Source organism: Capra hircus, chromosome 24, assembly GCF_001704415.2.
Source record: "Capra hircus breed San Clemente chromosome 24, ASM170441v1, whole genome shotgun sequence".
In the NCBI taxonomy this organism is placed as follows: Eukaryota; Metazoa; Chordata; class Mammalia; order Artiodactyla; family Bovidae; genus Capra; species Capra hircus.
The window spans coordinates 23,275,788-23,295,388 of NC_030831.1; the positions used below are offsets into that span (position 1 = coordinate 23,275,788).

The 19,601-nt window shown below is 36.6% G+C and overlaps 1 protein-coding gene across 2 annotated transcripts in view; it reads left to right on the top strand.

The window, feature by feature from the left end:
- NOL4 (nucleolar protein 4) overlaps positions 1-19,601 on the top strand; it is a 468,589-nt gene that overhangs the window by 122,689 nt on the left and 326,299 nt on the right. For both annotated transcript variants that reach the window (XM_018039797.1, XM_018039798.1), the window contains exons 3-4: positions 13,558-13,669; positions 14,866-14,978. In XM_018039797.1, the coding sequence (XP_017895286.1) occupies positions 13,558-13,669; positions 14,866-14,978 (225 nt within the window). The remainder of the gene's footprint in view (positions 1-13,557; positions 13,670-14,865; positions 14,979-19,601) is intronic.

Sequence of the window (19,601 nt, forward strand, 5' to 3'; positions counted from 1 at the left end):
AATGTTTGCCTTTTTGTTTAACTGATTATGTTTCTATGAATACGCTTTTTACCTAAGAGCATTTATGATGAGTCCTGATCAAAGCATTTTTTGGAATCACATTAAAATTAGCCAAAAAATTAACAAGTGATTACAGTGATTTCCTATTTGTTGTTCAGTAGGTCAGTCCTTTCTGACTCTTTGAGACCCCATGGACTGCAGTAAGCCAGGCTTCCCTTTCCTTCACTGTCTCTGGAGTTTGCTCAGACTCATGTCCACTGAGTCAATGATGTCATCAACCATCTCATCCTCTGTTGCCCCCTTCTCCTCCTGCCCTCAATCTTCCCAATATCAGGGTCTTTTCCAATGAGTTGACTCTTCATATCAAGTGGCCAAAGTATTGGAGCTTCAGCTTCAGCATCAGTCCTTCCAATGAATATTCAGGACTGATTTCCTTTAGGATTGACTGGTTTGATCTCCTTGCTGTCCAAGGGACTCTCAAGAGTTTTCTCCAACACTGCAGTTAGAAAGCATCAATTCTTTGATGCTCAGCCTTCTTGATAGTCAGGGTCTCACATCCATAGATGACTACTGGAAAAACCATAGCTTTAACTATAGGGACCTCTGTCAACAAATTAATGTCTCTGCCTTTTGCTGCACTATCTAGGTTTGCCATAGCTTTTCTTCAAAGGACCAAACATTGTTTGATTGGAGGCACTCACTGTCCATGGCAATTTTGGAGCCCAGGAAAATAAAGTCTGCTATTCTTTCCATGTTTCTTCATCTATTTGCCATGAAATGTTGGGATCAGATGCCATGATCTTTAGTTTTTGAATGTTGAGTTTAAAGCCAACTTTTTCATTCTCTTCTTTCACCTTCATCAAGAGGCTCTTTAGTTCCTCTTATCTTTCTGCCATAAGGGTGGTGTCATCTGCATATCTGAGGTTATTGATATTTTTCCCGGCAATCTTGATTCCACCTTGAACTTCATCCAGTCTGGCATTTCACATGTTGCACTCTGCATATAAATTAAATAAGCAGAGTGACAAGATAGAGCCTTGACGTACACCTTTCCCAACTTTGAGCCAGTCCATTGTTCCATGTCCAGTTCTTGACTTGCATACAGGTTTCTCAGGAGACAGGTGAGGTGGTCTGGTATTCCCAATGCTTGAAGAATTTTCCAGTTTGTTGTGATCCATAGAGTCAAAGGTTTTAGCATAGTCAATGAAGCAGAAGTCGATGTTTTTCTGGAATTCCCTTACTTTTTCTATGATCCAAGGGATGTTGGCAATTTAATCTGTGGTTCCTCTGCCTTTTATAAATCTAGCTTGTATATCTGAAAGTTCCATCATGTCTGGATTGTGAAACAATTACCAACAGGTGATTTCAATTATTTAATATGGCCCAGCCTATTAGTGGTATAGAACCATACCTAGCAGTATTCAGGGATAATTTTAGTGCCTGTGCCTTTAATAGATATTTGTTCAGTGTTTAGATGAAAAATGTCTTCACCTTTGTAAGACTGCTTCCATGTGCCACTCCCCTGATCCAGAAGTTCCTCTGTAGAAGTATAATGATGTTCACTGCTTATCTTTCCTCATGCATGAACTGAGTAAAAGAAAACTCAAATAAATGTAAGAAAACCATTGGTTAGACTGTATAGTTTCATAACACATCTGTAAAAGTATCTGGGCCAAAGGCTATAGTGTTGGTAAGCTTTATATGTTTATAGCATATGTGTGTATATATACATATATATTTTTTCCTAATTCCCTCTCTTTACATGTATTCAAAAATATACAGTGTGTAAACCAGATAAAGATAGAGTGGCCCTTGTTGAACCGGAGATAATGCCCATAAACAAGATTTTACTTCCTCAGATAGGGATCTCTCTGGACTGTGGTATCTTTTTGAATCAGGACATATGAGGTCCTGATCCACATAAGTATTTGAATTTATAGATTCTACTCAATTACATTTTAATTTTATTAGTTTATAAAAATAAATTTTTTCTGCATCTCCATTATGTGGTTATGTACATTGCAAGTGGTATGTGATAACATATCATAATGAGTGAAGTGAATGAAAGTCAGTCAGTCACGTCCGACTTTTTGTCTCTTCACAACCCCATGGACTATACAGTCCATGGAATTCTCCAGGCCAGAATACTGGAGTGGGTGGCCTTTCCCTTCTCCAGGGGATCTTCCCAACCCAGGGATCGAACCCAGGTCTCCTGCATTGCAGGAGGATTCTTTACCAGCTGAGCCACAAGGGAAGCCCAATAACACTGGAGTGGGTAGCCTATCCCTTCTTCAGGAGATCTTCCTGACATTGCACGTGGATTCTTTACAAACTGAGCTATCAGGGAAGCCCAAAATATCACAATATTAAACATTAAATATCACAATAGGGTTATGATAAATGTCATTAGGAGACTATTTTTTCATACATGATCTCAGGAGTTTCACAGAGGAGAATGTTAAATATTGGGCCCCAAAGGCGAGTTCTTCCATGGGTTTACTGTATGATACTTTGCAAAAAAAAAAAAAAAAAAAAATTGTAGTGTTACTATTCCAGTGAAATAAAGGTGTTATTTCTTTTTTAAAAATACACTTATAAAGCTAGTGTGGAGAAGGTAATTTCAAAAGTAGTGCGATTAAAGCAACTTTATTTTGCTCTAAAATTCAGTGTCTGAAATGGAGCACACTGTTTACAAAGGCATCAAGCTGTGGAGTAATGTTACTTAACAATGAAATTCAGCACTTGCCTACTATTTTTCCAAATTACTAACATTTAGTAGCACTAATTCTGATTATTTTTGCTAAGACTTTAGTGAACTTAGGACAAAATGGTGTGATTCTGGTTGATAAATCTTTTGATTTTAGCATTTTTTGTTTGCTAATGCTCATGATTTACCCACGTCAAGCAACATCTCTGTTTTAGTTCATGTGTTAGGTTCAAATCTTAAACCAACAATAGCTTCTCTACTGGTGAATGTCTTTGAACAATTATAGTCTTAGTCCTTTAGAAATAGGTTACTTACATTCTTCCTTGTGTGTGTTAGTTGCTCAGTCGTGTCAGACTGTTTGCGACCCCATGAGCTGTAGCCTGCCAGGCTTCTCTGTCCATGGAATTCTCCAGGAAAGAATACTGGAGTGGATTGCCATTCCCTTCTCAAGAGGATCTTCCCGACCCAGGGATCAAACCCTGTCTCTTGCATCGCAGACAGATTCTTTACCATTTGAGCCACAGGGAAGAAGGAACTCCTCCTTGGGCATTCTGTTAAAAATGGACCTCCTCTGCATTTAGTTGCTGTCTGTTACAATATTACAGCATTATGACAAAGCATTACTTTAGCCTCACTTCTGTTGGAACAGAACAGATGGCCAGTTAATTTCCTCCAGGTGGAGCTCTGTATTGTTACTGCGGTCTGATGTGTTTCTCCTGGAACTCTGTAACCTGAGACAAGGTGCAGAGCCCTTGACTGGCCCTTATATTCAAAAGGGTCACCGCAAACCAGTCGGAGCATTTTATACTTTAAAGAACCTCACTCCAGGGAACATTATAAACATTTTAGTATAATTAACCTATGCTGTGAGGTTAATATTCAAACTCTTATGGATGAGACAGTCTCCCTCTTTCATTTTTAATGCTGATGACCAGGAGAGGCTGTAAAATGTGGTGATCAAAACTGAATAAAATGTAGGCTCTGAAACCAGAGCTTGTCTCTTCTTGTTTGATAAATTATACAACCTCTCTGAAGCTTAGTTTCCTCATCTGTTAAACAGAGATGATAATGGTGGTGATAGTCATCTATCCCTGGGGCTGTTGGGAGTATTGAATGATAAAATCCATATAAGATTCTTGCTTAGTATAATTATTAAGTACCCAATTAATGGGAAACACACATATAATATAATTTTAGGAAAGCATTTCCTTTTGTGTAAAATAGCCAAAGAAAAATAAAAGTTGTCACGGAGTTAACAAGAACGCTAATTTAGAGAACTGTCAATTCTCTACCATTTTAGGAGCCAAAGAATTGCATGTTTAGAGACAAGCCGAGTCAGTTTTGAGGACCTTTCTATTGAAAATGCTTGGAAATTCAACACAGTTAAAATTAGAATTCTTAGGACTGGGCAAGAAGGACAGGACAAACAGTCCTGTTAAAATAATTTTTGTCTGTTATCAATTTTGCTGTTAATTTGTAAAACCTTATGGCTCAAGTTAATGAGATAACCTTGGATCGTGTAATTGTGACTTGCACAATCTGAAAAAGTATAGCAAAACAACAGTTTTTATTCAGTTATTGATTTTCTTTTAAAATTTTTTAACTTGTACTAAGCTCTTATTTTTTTAAACTTTTTATTTTTTTAACTTTTTATTTCATATTGAAGTATAGCAATGCTGTGACAGTTTCAGGTGCACAGCAGAGTGACTCAGCCATGCAAATACAAGTATCCGTTCTCCCACAAACTCGCCTCCCATCCAGGCTGCCACATAACATTGAGCAAAGTTCCCTGCACTGTACAGTAGGTCCTTATTGATTACCATTTTAAATATAACAGTTTATTATTAAATTATTTGAGTAATTAATTTCAAAATTTTTCTAATTTCATATTACCCAAATAGATCCCAGAAAGAAAGGAGACTTATTTCTGAATATAAAACTGTGCTATTCCAAAGTAAATGTAAGAAGACTTTAGGAATTACGTATATTATCAAATTTATGAGACTGGGACACTCGTTTAACTGTGATTGACTTTTAAAGTTTCAGTTCTTTTGGAAGAGTTACAGTTTTACCTTAAGAAGCTTTTGAGGGGAAGGTGAGTGGCACTTGGGAACTGCCATTGGTTTTATTTTATTTTATTTTTTTTAATGTGCCAAAGAGCTCTTTATTTTTTTTTTAATTTTAATTTTTACTTTATTTTACTTTACAATACTGTATTGGTTTTGCCATACATTGACATGAATCTGCCACGGGTGTACATGAGTTCCCAATCCTGAACCCCTTCTCACCTCCCACCCCATATCATCTCTCTGGATCATCCCCGTGCACCAGCCCCAAGCATCCTGTATCCTGTATCAAACATAGGCTGGTGATTCATTTCTTGCATGATAGTATACATGTTTCAATGCTATTCTCCCAAATCATCCCACCCTCTCCCGCTCCCTGAGAGTCCAAAAGTCCATTCTATACATCTGTGTCTCTTTTGCTGTCTCACATACAGGGTTATCATTACCATCTTTCTAAATTCCATATATATGTGTTAGTATACTGTATTGGTGTTTTTCTTTCTGGCTTACTTCACTCTGTATAATCGGCTCCAGTTTCATCCATCTCATTAGAACTGATTCAAATGTATTCTTTTTAATGGCTGAGTACTCCATTGTGTATATGTACCACAGCGTTCTTATCCATTCATCTGCTGATGGACATCTAGGTTGTTTCCATGTCCTGGCTATTATAAACAGTGCTGTGATGAACATTGGGGTACATGTGTCTCTTTCAATTCTGGTTTCCTCAGTGTGTATGCCCAGAAGTGGGATTGCTGGGTCATATGGCAGTTCTATTTGCAATTTTTTAAGGAATCTTCACACTGTTCTCCATAGTGGCTGTACTAGTTTGCATTCCCACCAACAGTGTAAGAGGGTTCCCTTTTCGCCACACCCTCTCCAGCATTTATTGCTTGCAGACTTTTGGATCACAGCCATTCTGACTGGTGTGAAATGGTACCTCATTGTGGTCTTGATTTGCATTTCTCTGATAATGAGTGATGTTGAGCATCTTTTCATGTGTTTGTTAGCCATCCATATGACTTATTTGGAGAAATGCCTATATAGTTCTTTGGCCCATTTTTTGATTGGGTCGTTTATTTTTCTGGAGTTGAGCTGCATAAGTTGCTTGTATATTTTTGAGATTAGTTGTTTGTCAGTTGCTTCATTTGCTATTATTTTCTCCCATTCAGAAGGCTGTCTTTTCACCTTGCTTATAGTTTCCTTTGTTGTGCAGAAGCTTTTAATTCTAATTAGATCCCATTTGTTTATTTTTTGCTTTTATTTCCAGTATTCTGGGAGGTGGATCATAGAGGATCCTGCTGTGATTTATGTCTGAGAGTGTTTTGCCTATGTTCTCCTCTAGGAGTTTTATAGAAGAAGTAAAACTCTCACTGTTTGCAGATGACATGATCCTCTACATAGAAAACCCTAAAGACTCCACCAGAAAATTACTAGAGCTAATCAAAGTTGCAGGATATAAAATCAACACACAGAAATCCCTTGCATTCCTATACACTAATAGTAAGAAAGTAGAAAAAGAAATTAAGGAAACAATTCCATTCACCATTGCAATGAAAAGAATAAAATACTTAGGAATACATCTATCTAAAGAAACTAAAGACCTATATATAGAAAACTATAAAACACTGATGAAAGAAATCAAAGAGGACACTAATAGATGGAGAAATACAGTATGTTCATGGATCAGAAGAATCAATATAGTGAAAGTGAGTGTACTACCCAAAGCAATCTAGAGATTCAATGCAATCCCTATCAAGCTACCAACAGTATTTTTCACAGAACTAGAACAAATAATTTCAAGATTTGTATGGAAATACAAAAAACCTCAAACACCCAAAGCAATCTTGAGAAAGAAGAATGGAACTGGAGAAATCAACTTGCCTGACTTCAGGCTCTACTACAAAGCCACAGTCATCAAGACAGTATGGTACTGGCACAAAGACAGAAATATAGATCAATGGAACACAATAGAAAGCCCAGAGATAAATCCACACACCTATGGACACCTTATCTTTGACAAAGGAGGCAAGAATATACAATGGAGTAAAGACAATCTCTTTAACAAGTGGTGCTGGGAAAACTTGTCAACCACTTGTAAAAGAATGAAATTAGATCACTTTCTAACACCACACACAAAAATAAACTCAAAATGGATTAAAGATCTAAATGTAAGACCAGAAACTGTAAAACTCCTAGAGGAGAATATATGCCATTGTTTTTATACTTGTTGGATTTTAAAAACTACTGTTTCTTCTTCCTTCACAAAGGCAGGGACATTGGCAAGATAAAAATGCTCATCCTCCTTTCAACTATAGTATTTGTCTGTAAACTTTTCAGAAATAAGTTCCTGATAGTTTTTTTATGTTTCATATTTTAACACACAAGTGTGTAAGATCAATAGCAGTGCCCCTTATGAGACTTAATAATTAGATCCTCTTCAGGTGGATAGGTTTATCATTAGATTACTAATATCATACTATCTTGGTTCTAAATGCTGTCCATCCATAGATGCTACAGATCAGTTATATTTATGTAGAAATCCTGAAAGATGATGCTGTGAAAGTGCTGCACTCAATATGCCAGCAAATTTGGAAAACTCAGCAGTGGCCACAGGACTGGAAAAAGTCAGTTTTCATTCCAATCCCAAAGAAAGGCAATGCCAAAGAATGCTCAAACTACCATGCAATTGCACTCATCTCACATGCTAGTAAACTAATGCTCAAAATTCTCCAGCCAGGCTTCAGCAATACATGAACCGTGAACTCCCTAATGTTCAAGCTGGTTTTAGAAAAGGCAGAGGAACCAGAGATCAAATTGCCAACATCCACTGGATCATGGAAAAAGCAAGAGAGTTCCAGAAAAACATCTATTTCTGCTTTATTGACTATGCCAAAGCCTTTGACTGTGTGGATCACAATAAACTGTGGAAAATTCTGAAAGAGATGGGAATACCAGACCACCTGACCTGCATCTTGAGAAATCTGTATGCAGGTCAGGAAGCAACAATTAGAACTGGACATGGAACAATAGACTGGTTCCAAATAGGAAAAGGAATACGTCAAGGCTGTATATTGTCACCCTGCTTATTTAACCTCTATGCAGAATACATCATGAGAAACGCTGGGCTGGAAGAAACACAAGCTGGAATCAAGATTGCTGGGAGAAATATCAATAACGTCAGATATGCAGATGACACCACCCTTATGGCAGAAAGTGAAGAGGAGTTAAAAAGCCTCTTGATGAAAGTGAAAGAGGAGAGCGAAAAAGTTGGCTTAAAGCTCATCATTCAGAAAACGAAGATCATGGCATCTGTTCCCATCACTTCATGGGAAATAGATTGGGAAACAGTAGAAACAGTGTCAGACTTTATTTTTTTGGGCTCCAAAATCACTGCAGATGGTGACTGCAGCCATGAAATTGAAAGACACTTACTCCTTGGAAGAAAAGTTATGACCAACCTAGATAGCATATTCAAAAGCAGAGACATTACTTTGCCAACTAAGGTCCGTCTAGCCAAGGCTATGGTTTTTCCTGTGGTCATGTATGGACGTGAGAGTTGGACTGTGAAGAATGCTGAGCACCGAAGAATTGATGCTTTTGAACTGTGGTGTTGGAGAAGACTCTTGCGAGTCCCTTGGACTGCAAGGAGATCCAACCAGTCCATTCTGAAGGAGATCAACCCTGGGATTTCTTTGGAAGGAATGATGCTAAAGCTGAAACTCCAGTATTTTGGCCACCTCATGTGAAGAGTTGACTCATTGGAAAAGACTCTAATGCTGGGAGGGATTGGGGGCAGGAGAAGAAGAAGACAACAGAGGATGAGATGGCTAGATGGCATCACGGACTCGATGGACGTGAGTCTGATTGAACTCCGGGAGATGGTGATGGACAGGGAGGCCTGGCATGCGGCGATTTATGGGGTCGCAAAGAGTCGGACACGACTGAGTGACTGAACTGAACTGAACTGATCACCATGTTTTTAAATTGGAGAAGTTATTTATACTTCTTAGAATGCTAATACAATTTATTATTTTCTGCATTCCTGATGAATTCTGGTCCTAACGGACTTAGAATATAATGTTTTCATTGAAGACAGTATCAATGTTGTCTAATACACAGATGAATTAAAGTCTTTAGAAGTGATAAGCAATGAAAAAAGGTGCCACAACATTCCCACTGCTCAACCATAGCTAATTTGAAGTTAAAAAATAGGAAAAACAGGGTGTGAGGGCTCTCTGTCTGTGACACTGGTCACCCCATTGATTGCTAGGGATGATTCGACTGACCTGGCTGATGAGGCGGGTGCACCGGTCCTTCCTCACCACTCCAAGTGCCTCCTCCCAAAACTGCACACTCAGCTGAAGAGCGTGACCTGCCCTGATAAAGAATGATCATTCCTGGGCCAAGGGTATATGAGTAGCTGTGCTCCCCTGCCAGAACCTCCCCACACGCTTCCAAGGTCCATATGTAGGAGAATGTAGGATAGTCAAGCTTCTAAGACTCCAGACACTCCAAATGAGGCGCTGCATGTGGCAGCCTGCCTTTCTTAATAAATAGAAAGCATCAATGAGTCTTATAAATCTTTAGCCACAACTCAAATTGAAGGAATATTTAAAACAGATACATTTTAAATATATTTAAAATAGATAGCTGACAAGGACTTACTATATGCACAGGGAGTTCTCGATATTCTGTAATGACCTAAATGGGAAAATAATTTGAAAAAATAATAGAAAGAATTAATTTTAAAAACTTAGTATGTATATCTATAGAGCTTTATAGCTATAGTACTTATAATAAAAAAATATATCAGTGATAGCAGGAAGGAAACAAAAGTTCCCAAGTCCCAACTCTGCTAACACTTTGGGGTTTGGGGTAGGTTGGGCTTTTTCTGTTTTTACAATATCCAATTTTTGAAAATCTGTTTTGAGGTTCCTGCTTTCCTTGGACCCTATGCATTTATCTAACCTGTCTGTTGGATGAACCCACCATGGTCCCTTGAGTGTATGGAAATAGACCAGGACCGAGAGATCCAGTTTCAAGTTCCAGCTCTTTGCTTTGTCCTCTCTTGTGTAACAGTGGCAATTTATTTAACCTCTTGTACCAATGGATCCTCTTATCAAGAAATTACTATAAAACCTTGTTTTAGCCACTACCTAAAATGATGGATTCAAAACTCAATGAAAAGCAATATATGAATCTAAGAAAACAAGTCTGGATTTGTAGAAAATAACATTTCTAAGAAAGAGATGCCTCCTAATTATTTACATGATGGAGAGTGTGAGGTCATTAGTTTGTAAGATTCAATATGACTATGTTCTAGTCCTTCCTTTGGATGTTTATTTTTGTTAATGGCAATATATATGACTTGTCACATGGCAGTTGTTTTGTGGTTGCTGTTTTTATTGTTTCAATGTTTCATTCAGAAGGAACAAGACTAATATCCATTCAGGTGATCTTTTGCTTCTTATTACTAACAAGATGCAGCATTTCTGTGTTGATAAACCAATTCTAAGGAAATATACTCTGTCTTCCCCAGTTATAAAGATATTTCTAAGAATGGATTTTCAAATTAATATAATCCTCACTAGTGTTCTAGAAATGCTCTGTACCATATATTCAAAGTCTGATTTCTGTCCTAGAAAAAGAGAAGTGATTAGATTTGGAAAATGGGTCAAGGAAATAGACATTTATGAATGACATAGTGTTTTATGTCATTAATTATAGTTAGTAGAATGGTATTTCAAGTATATGAATCAAAGTATTTTTCAATTTCTGTCCATTCTGATTTGATTTGCACCTGTTTTTACATGTTTAGGACTTTGATGAATAGACAGCCTAGAAGAACACATCCCTGAGTTTTATCTCTGTTTATGAACATCTGTTTAAAGTTGATTTAACATTTAAACATTCACAGAAGCAGATCCTTTCGTCAGGGCAAGGGCCATAGGAGCATTTAGCTCAGGCCTCAAGTTCAAGAGTCTTCATGTAGACTGTCTGTGTAATCTCTGAACGGGGTTATGAAAGGCTATTGACAGGACCAAGTGCAGTATTTCATTATGGGCTTTATTTGTAATTATTAAAATGAAAATGTAATTATTCAAATGTACCATAATTTTAGAATTCTAAAGGACATCTCCTCACTGTTTAAAAATGTTCTGGGAACCGTGGCAATGGAGACTGCCTAGGACCCTTAATTTCAAAGAGACTGGAGAAGAAAGATTCTAGAAAAAGGAAAAGGACGAATTTTCCTTCTTCACCATCATGGCAGGAGAAATATCCCTTCAGAAATGAGTATGAGACTTGAAGAGCTTATTCTGAGAGTCTCTTCTCCTCCCTGTGCCTCAGAAGACTCCAAGGTCCTTGGGCTCTGATGAGCATGAGGTAGGGTAGAAAAGGTCTGAGGAGAGTAGGATGTCTCAGCAGGTCCCTCTATAAAATGGGTTCTGAACATGAAAAAAAGCACCTACAAAGAGGTGATTTTATCCACTTACATAACATAACAGTGAGATGCCCAGAATACCACCACAGAGATTAAGGTGATACAATACTTACTAAAATATCTTTTCTAAGATACCAGAAGGAATTTTTATTATTTCATTCACAAATGTACAGACATTTATCCACTTACATAACTTATTTGTGGTCATTACAGATACTTGTTTTTAAGAGTAAGAGTACAAAAGAAATATTAAATATGATTAATGATTAAAACAATTGGAACTAGATAGTGCTAGGACAAATAATACAATTGAATCAGGTCAATGATAAAGCTCTCTAGGTGGGATTTCTACACAAGTACTTTATTAACACTGAGAAAGGGGAAAATTGCAGAGCATCAGGACCATGGAAGCAAACACAGCATCTCTTTTACTCCACCAGCTGGCTATTTTTTTTTCAATTGAAGATTTCTCTTTTATGTAAGACGATAAAAGCATTAATGGAAATCCTCTTTGAAAATAAATTAACGGAGCATTCTTCTCAAATCCTGCTTGTTAATGAATTTACTGGTTAGATGTATTAGTTCCAGTGGATTATAACTTCATATGTGTTAAAATATGAAGTGTCTGGACAGAGCATGCAGCAGAGATTTAACTTCTAAATTATTATAAAATATTTTTAGAGTCAGAAAAATATTATCTCTACTTAGATAACTAAATCAGGCTAAAATGTTAGCTCCCTTTGTAAAAATAGATGAATAAAAGTCAAATTTGTGTGTGTGTGTGGAGAGAGAGAATGTGTGAAAATGATTGAACATTTAAATTGTATATTTATATTTCTTTACTTTAAACTAACAATATATTTTGATGAAATACTTTGAAATTTCTCTAATTATTTTTCCTCACAATTCCTATATTACAAGGAAGTTTTTTTTTTTTAATCTGAACATCTTGATTTACAAATGATAGTTATGTTAAAAATCAGAGTTTCATTGTCTAATCCTAGTAGAGTTGAATGTGGATTACGTGTATGGATCATCCGTGACTTATTTTCAGTTGTAAACTAATTTCTTCTCTTTGATATTCTTATGGCTTCTTTTCCCTGAGCATCAAAGTGATAGGCTAAGTGATGCAAACTGACTTTCATGTGAAATCCAGGGTAAAATACACTTTATAATTTTGGATTTTAGTATGTGAGGTTTCCTTGATGCCGTGCTCCTTCTGCAGCCTGGATAAGCAAAAGTTTCCCCCATGAACATGGAAGGACCTGTGCAGATTTGTACTCAGTTGAACACAAGGTGCATATTTTCCTTCCTTTCCACAAACTTAAAATACATCAGTGTTCATAACAGCTCTACATGCACCTGAGATACTGTTATGGCACTTATATCTAATTTACAACTCATTTATTCTTCCTGCTTATCTCCTATTTCATGGACCAGTGTCAGTGTTAGTATGGTGGAAACTAATGCCCTAATCAGACTCCCTAGCAGCCCTGTCAGTTAGTGTCAGGTTTTATTTAGTGATGTTTAGCAATCTATCAGTTTCACTTCCAGAATCTTTGCTTTGATGAGAGAAATACCTTGGTTTTTGAAAAGTCAGTGTTTAAAGAATCACTGATAAGAATATTGATTTTTAATTTGATTCTAGATCACGGTTCTGAAAAGAGAAGCTCTGGATAGGGTGCTGGAAAAGTGGCTGTGACTCAGTGTGACACAGATTATGAAAAACTGATGTAAAATAACAAATAAAAAATTGGTGGCCAGAATGCATTCCAGGTGTGTCATTTTCTGTGGAAAGGATGATTCACTGCAGTAAATAGATAACATGAGTTCTGTTCAGATTACTTTTTTTTTATTTTTACTGAACATACTTTGAAAAGCAATCATGAAGACCTGCTTTTTACTGCAAAACCTAAAGTTTTTTGTTTCTCCTTGGGGCTAAATTTTTAAAAGCATATGTAAAATTGGATACCATGTTAATGGTGCTAGCAATGAGTTTAATTGCCAAAAACCATGGGGGCCAATTTTAATAAGGAAAATTCACCTGAGTATCTGTACCCTGTGATTATTTTTCCTAAAAAAATGCAGAAATAGAAACAGATCTCCATCCAGATGTGGCTCCTTTTCCTCCACATCGCGTTCTTAGTGATTATTAAGAGACACGCAATCAAGTTGGATAGATATTTCTTGAAATGATGCATGGTATGCAGTGCATGCTTTCATTGTGCTTCCTGCCATTATGGAATAATGCGTCTTATTTGGAAATACAGTGATCACTTCTGTTGAATCATGCCCAGTCCGTTTGTATAATAACACCCCTGTTTTGTGAATCATTTCAGATTTCAGAGAGCTATGCCTTCCTACCAAGAGAAGCGGTGACACGATTTCTAATGAGCTGCTCAGAGTGCCAGAAAAGAATGCATTTAAACCCAGATGGAACAGATCATAAAGGTAGCCGCAGTGTCAAATAGTGAGATTTCAAGTAATTTTATTCATAATGGCAATTTATAGCCCACATTTTTCGAAGAATGTGGTACAATGAAACAGTTCAACAAGTCAAATCATCTCATTTATTCAAATAGGAGCCAGTAAATCCACTTACAGAGCAATGCAATGCCCTTCTTCAAATGAAAGACAGTCTTGACTGTGGCAAATACTTTTTGTCCTATAATAATGTTTTAATTCTCATTCCTTGTGTGTATTTCATGGTGTTTTAACTATCTTCAGCAAGGAAATTGATGTTCCATCTGTGTTCTTTTAAATTTATCATCTTCTTATTTCTAAAAGTAATGAATACTAATTTTCTTTCACTGAAATTTTTTATAGAGAAGTTACTGTTTGGCTTTGGCTTTCATTAAAAATTATTTGGATTATTTTCCCAATATATGAGTTTCTCACAGAAGTTAATCTCAAAGCTATATTGAAGCTAGTCAATTCTCATGTGTTGGAGGATGAGTAGAATGGCAAAATATAAAAATAAAAAGCTTCCTTTTTGCCCTCATGTGGTCTGCTTAGAAAGTAAGTGTGGGGACCTCCCTGATGGTCCAGTGGTTAAGACTTTGAGCTCCCACTGCAGGTGTGAGAAGTGAAAGTGTTAGTATAGCCCACCAGGCTCCTCTGTCCATGGAATTCTCTAGGCAAGAAGACTGAAGTGGGTAGCCATTCCCTTCTCCAGGAGATCTGCTTGACCCAGGGATCAAACCTGAGTCTCCTGCATTGCAGGCAGATTCTTTACTGTCTGAGCCACCAGGAAGCTCAGCCTTGGGTTCCATCCCTGGTTAGAGCATTAATATCCCACACGCTGTGTGGCATGGCCAAAAAAAATTGTGTACAGCAAAGGAGAAAAAAAATACTGATGATTTTGTTTAAGCACTGTATTAGCGTCAGTCATTATTATCCAAGATACCAAAAAACTCACTTTGTAGTTAGAAATAACCGGTTTATCCTAGTGCTATTTTGTCCCCAAACACTGTTTTGAACCTTTCCAATCATATATATATATATTTATGCTCTATCTCTAATGCTACCAATCTCCTAAAAACTTGGTATCTTGCATCTTATTTCAATTTGAACAAACTAGATCATTCTGAAATTACAGGTAGAGTACTGTATCACTTTCATTACCCATTAAAAATGTTTTATTACAGATAATGGAAAACCTCCCACTTTGGTGACCAGCATGATTGACTACAACATGCCAATTACCATGGCCTATATGAAGCACATGAAACTGCAGCTGCTAAACTCACAGCAAGATGAGGTAAAATGAAAATATCTACCCTTATATCACAAGTCAGAATGCAGCTTGATAACCATGACTCTCATATTAAGCATGATGCCATTCTGAAGACAGTAATTTATTTTTTAATAAAAGGAGTGCCAGTAGAAATGCACAGATGGAGAAATAGGCAGAGATCTTTAGTCGTCAACAGATTCCCTATCTGAACACGTCCACCTTAGTGTTATGTGAAAATTTGTTCATTCTCCCCAAAGATTCATTTTCCTTCATAGCCTACCATTGAACTAACCTTGATAAAGTGCTAGGAAGTTCAGGGGAAAGTATTCCAAATAAGTGTGTTTCCAGGGAAATTATAGTATTAAGGCTATTTTATGTAGAAATCAGAAGTTCAATTTCATAGGTATTTCAAGTATGACCATTTCAAATCATCCAAATCTTTTGTATATTTTAAAGTTGTTTTTCAGGTAACCATTATTCTATGTATTTGTCTACTTCTCTGAATCGTCTTAACTAGAAATGTTTTGATGTTTCAGATTATTGTATTTAATTTGTATAGTAAGATTCTAGCAATGAGCTTGTTGGCATATATTAGACACAGAATGAATATTTGTTAAATATTCTTCTCCAAGATACTGATTCACTCACCAGTTTGGTTGAAGTATCTCAAAAGCAGGGGCTAAGTCATATACAAACCCTGTGTATATTCCCCAAATACTTCTAACAGTGTGGCTTAGTAAATCCTTCTTAATTAGTTAGTAGCCATTAGTTAATATACACACTCAAAGTATCTATATTAGAAATAGTTTCTCAGGCTAATATAGTCTATCCTTTTTGAAATTTCTCTGGAAGAGGAAATGTGGTTAAATACTTATTTTTAATTATAACATTACTTGGTGAGGTATTAAATTCTTTTACATTTAGTTAACTTTGTTCATAAAGCTCAAATCAAATTTTTTATTTTCCTCTCTTTTTTTGGTTTTAAATAATTTTATTTTATTTTGCTTTTTTTTAATTAAAAAAATTTTTTTTAACTTTGTTTTACTTTACAATACTGTATTGGTTTTGCCATACATTGACATGAATCCACCACGGGTGTACATGCGTTCCCAAACATGAACCCCCCTCCCACCTCCCTCCCCATAACATCTCTCTGGGTCATCCCCGTGCACCAGCCCCAAGCACGCTGTATCCTGCATCGGACATAGACTGGCGATTCTACACACTGAGGAAACCAGAATTGAAAGAGACACATGTACCCCAATGTTCATCGCAGCACTGTTTATAATAGCCAGGACATGGAAACAACCTAGATGTCCATCAGCAGATGAATGGATAAGAAAGCTGTGGTACTTATTTTCCTCTTTATGTCAACAGGTTTAATCTCAAAACTGTATTTATAAAATTATTTTGTCTCAAAAGACTTTATGAAAAGTATATTCTATAAGAAAACCTGTATTAGTGCCATGGCAACATCAGATTCCATATTATCAGATGGATATATGTAAGTGATTAACTCATAATAAAGCCATTCAAAGACAGGAAAAGCAGTTAAGAAAATATTACTATTTATCCATCCCCAAGAATGAAAATATTATTCCCATGATTCAACACACAATTGAAAATCATTTTTTAAAAACCCATAAATTAGTTAGAGCTGTCAAATTATTTGTAGAAAACTCATTTAGATATTGATATTTTTATTAATAGGACAAAAAATAAGATCAACTTTGAGCCAGCAGAGCCTGCATATGCTAAGTCCTTCTGGCTTCTAAAAAATCCTGAGTATTTCACATTAAAAAAAAATAGATACTTTTAAATGATAGTTGGACTAGGAAAATAACTTTCATCCTTACATTTTAAAAATTCTACCTTGGGTGTACATTGTCTTAAAACTATTTAGATAAATGATGAATTATATTACTTAAAAAATTTTGGAAATTGTGATCATTGAAAGATAGAAAAGTGGTTAAATAAGTCATGGTAAAAATGGAAATCAAGTGAGATATCCCTTTTGTAGTGTTATATTTAAATTTAATAAATGTTTAACCAGTTATCTTAACCAATATTTATTGAGTACCTTCTTATGTAATCTTCAGTCTTATAGGCAGTGGAAATAAGCAGTGAATAAATTGACAAAATCCTTGCCTTTATTAAGCTTATCTTCTAGTGGTGGTGGGGACCATAATGGAAATCAATGATGAAATTAAGTATGTGAGATGATACTAAATGCTAGTGAGAAAAATAAAGACAGCCAAGAATGGGAGTTTCTTTAAAATTACAAAATACTGTATCCAAAGTAAGATCAGCCTTCTTATAAACTATTGATGAGAATTTAAACCACAACAGACTTTTTGGGAGAGAGTTTGGCAATAATTAACAAAAAACTTTAAAAAGTTATTTATATGCTTTGACTAGAAATTTATACTAAGGAATTTAATGTATAAAACAATTTACATATTAGGATGTTTATTGCATTGCTAATGGTAATGATTGGAAATATCTAACAATGAGAAATAGTTGAATCTACAACATGGTAGCCTCTACCCATACAGGGATATTGAAATTTAAACAAAATTAAATTAGCTAAAATTAAATGTTCAGTTCTTTAGTCACACTAGCTACATTGATCAGCCGTAATGTGCATTTCGTATAAACCATTCTATAGAACAGACAGACACTGCAGCATCACTCTTTGTATCGAATTTCTCTTTAAACATACACATAACCTCACACACATACTTTTTACATGTAGATACATTTATATATCTTTCCTAATACATTTATATAGCTTCCCTGAGAGCTCAGTTGGTAAAGAGTCCACCTGCAATGCAGGAGACCCCAGTTCCATTCCTGGGTGGGGAAGATCCCCTGGAGAAGGAATAGGCTACCCACTCCAGTATTCTTGGGCTTCCCTTGTGGCTTAGCTGGTAAAGAATCCTCCTGCAATGTGGAAAACCTGGGTTCCATCCCTGGATTGGGAAGATCCCCTGGAGAAGGGAAAGGCTACCCAGTCCAGTATTGTGGCCTGGAGAATTCCATGGACTATATGGTCCGTGGGGTCGCAGAGAGTCAGACACGACTGAGCACTTTTACTTTCACATTTATATAGGGGCTTCCCAAGTGGCGCTAGTGGTAAAGAATCCTCCTGCCAATGCAGGAGACACAGGAGACATGGTTTTCATCCCTGGGTCAGGAAGATGCCCTGGAGGAAGAAGTGGAAACCCACTCCAATATTCTTGCCTTGGTAATCCCATGGGCAGAAGAGCCTGGCAGCCTACAGCCCAGGGTCTCAAAGAATCAGACATGCCTGAGCGATTGAGCGCGTGCGCACACACACATACATATGAAATACAAATCTCTCTCTCACACACATATACACTTATTATGCAAATAATATATTACTAGACTACATCTAGCTTGCTCTTTGCAGTGCATATAATAAACACTTTTATAAAGACTCTTTATAAAGTATCCACAGCTACTTTATAAACACAGATTGATCATCTTTACCATTATATTTAAATTCATTTTTATGTGTGTTCATGTATAATAAATATAAATCTTATATACTGTAGAATTTGTTACATATTCCATATAACAGTATCAAACAGCTTTGTGCTTATTATGTACCTTATGTTGTTTTAACTACTTTAAATATAATATAGTCTCTCAGTCATTAAACAGCCCTATGAGGTTGATGCTATTTTTATTATTCTCATTTTACAGGTGGGGAAACTGAGGCACAGAAATGTTAGGTAACTTGCTTAAGGTAACACATCTAATAGGTGGCAGAGTATAAACCTGAATCCAGGCAGTGTGGCTCCAGAAAATGTGCTCTAAAATAATATATTACAGACAGTATATATAGTATTTATAATGGATATGCATATTATCAAGCTATGTGTGTGTCCTGTGTACATATGTACATATATGGTACACATTGATAATGTGAATGTGTGCAGTGAATTCTATTATTTTTTCCTCTTTGAACGTAAATATTTATTTCAGATACTTTGTATTTTTCATAGAATTTAGAATTGGAGAAAATGTCCCAAGAGAGGGCATGTGTCTAGAAGTCTATGTAGCTGATGGCCCAGAGGCCTGCCAGTGTGGAATTTCCTTGCTGATTAATGGCTCAGACGGTAAAGCATCTGCTTACGATGCAGGAGACCTGGGTTCGATCCCTGGGTCGGGAAGATCCTCTGGAGATGGAAATGAAAACCCACTCCAGTATTCTTGCCTAGAAAATCCCATGGAAGGAGGAGCGTGGTAGGCTCCTGGGGTCTCAGAGAGTCGGACCCGACTGAGCGACTTCACTTTCAGTGCTCCATGGTAGACCCAGACACTAGCAGAACCTTTGATAGAGGAAGAACACCCAGATACCTGGGTCTGACCTAAGGATCAGAATGCCCGTTGTTAGTGTGCTTGAATGTTCCTGTTTCCTGACCATAGCGATTTCTTCACTGATGCCAAGATGCCATTTATGAAGCCAAGGGAATGCTTTCTATTCAAAGAAGCTCTTTTCTCAAGCCTGGGTCACATCATAATGAATCCCAGTTCTGGTATGTAATAGTGTGATCAGTTATCTAACTGCTCTGTGCCTCAATTTCACAATGTGTTAACTGGGTAAATTTCACAATGCAC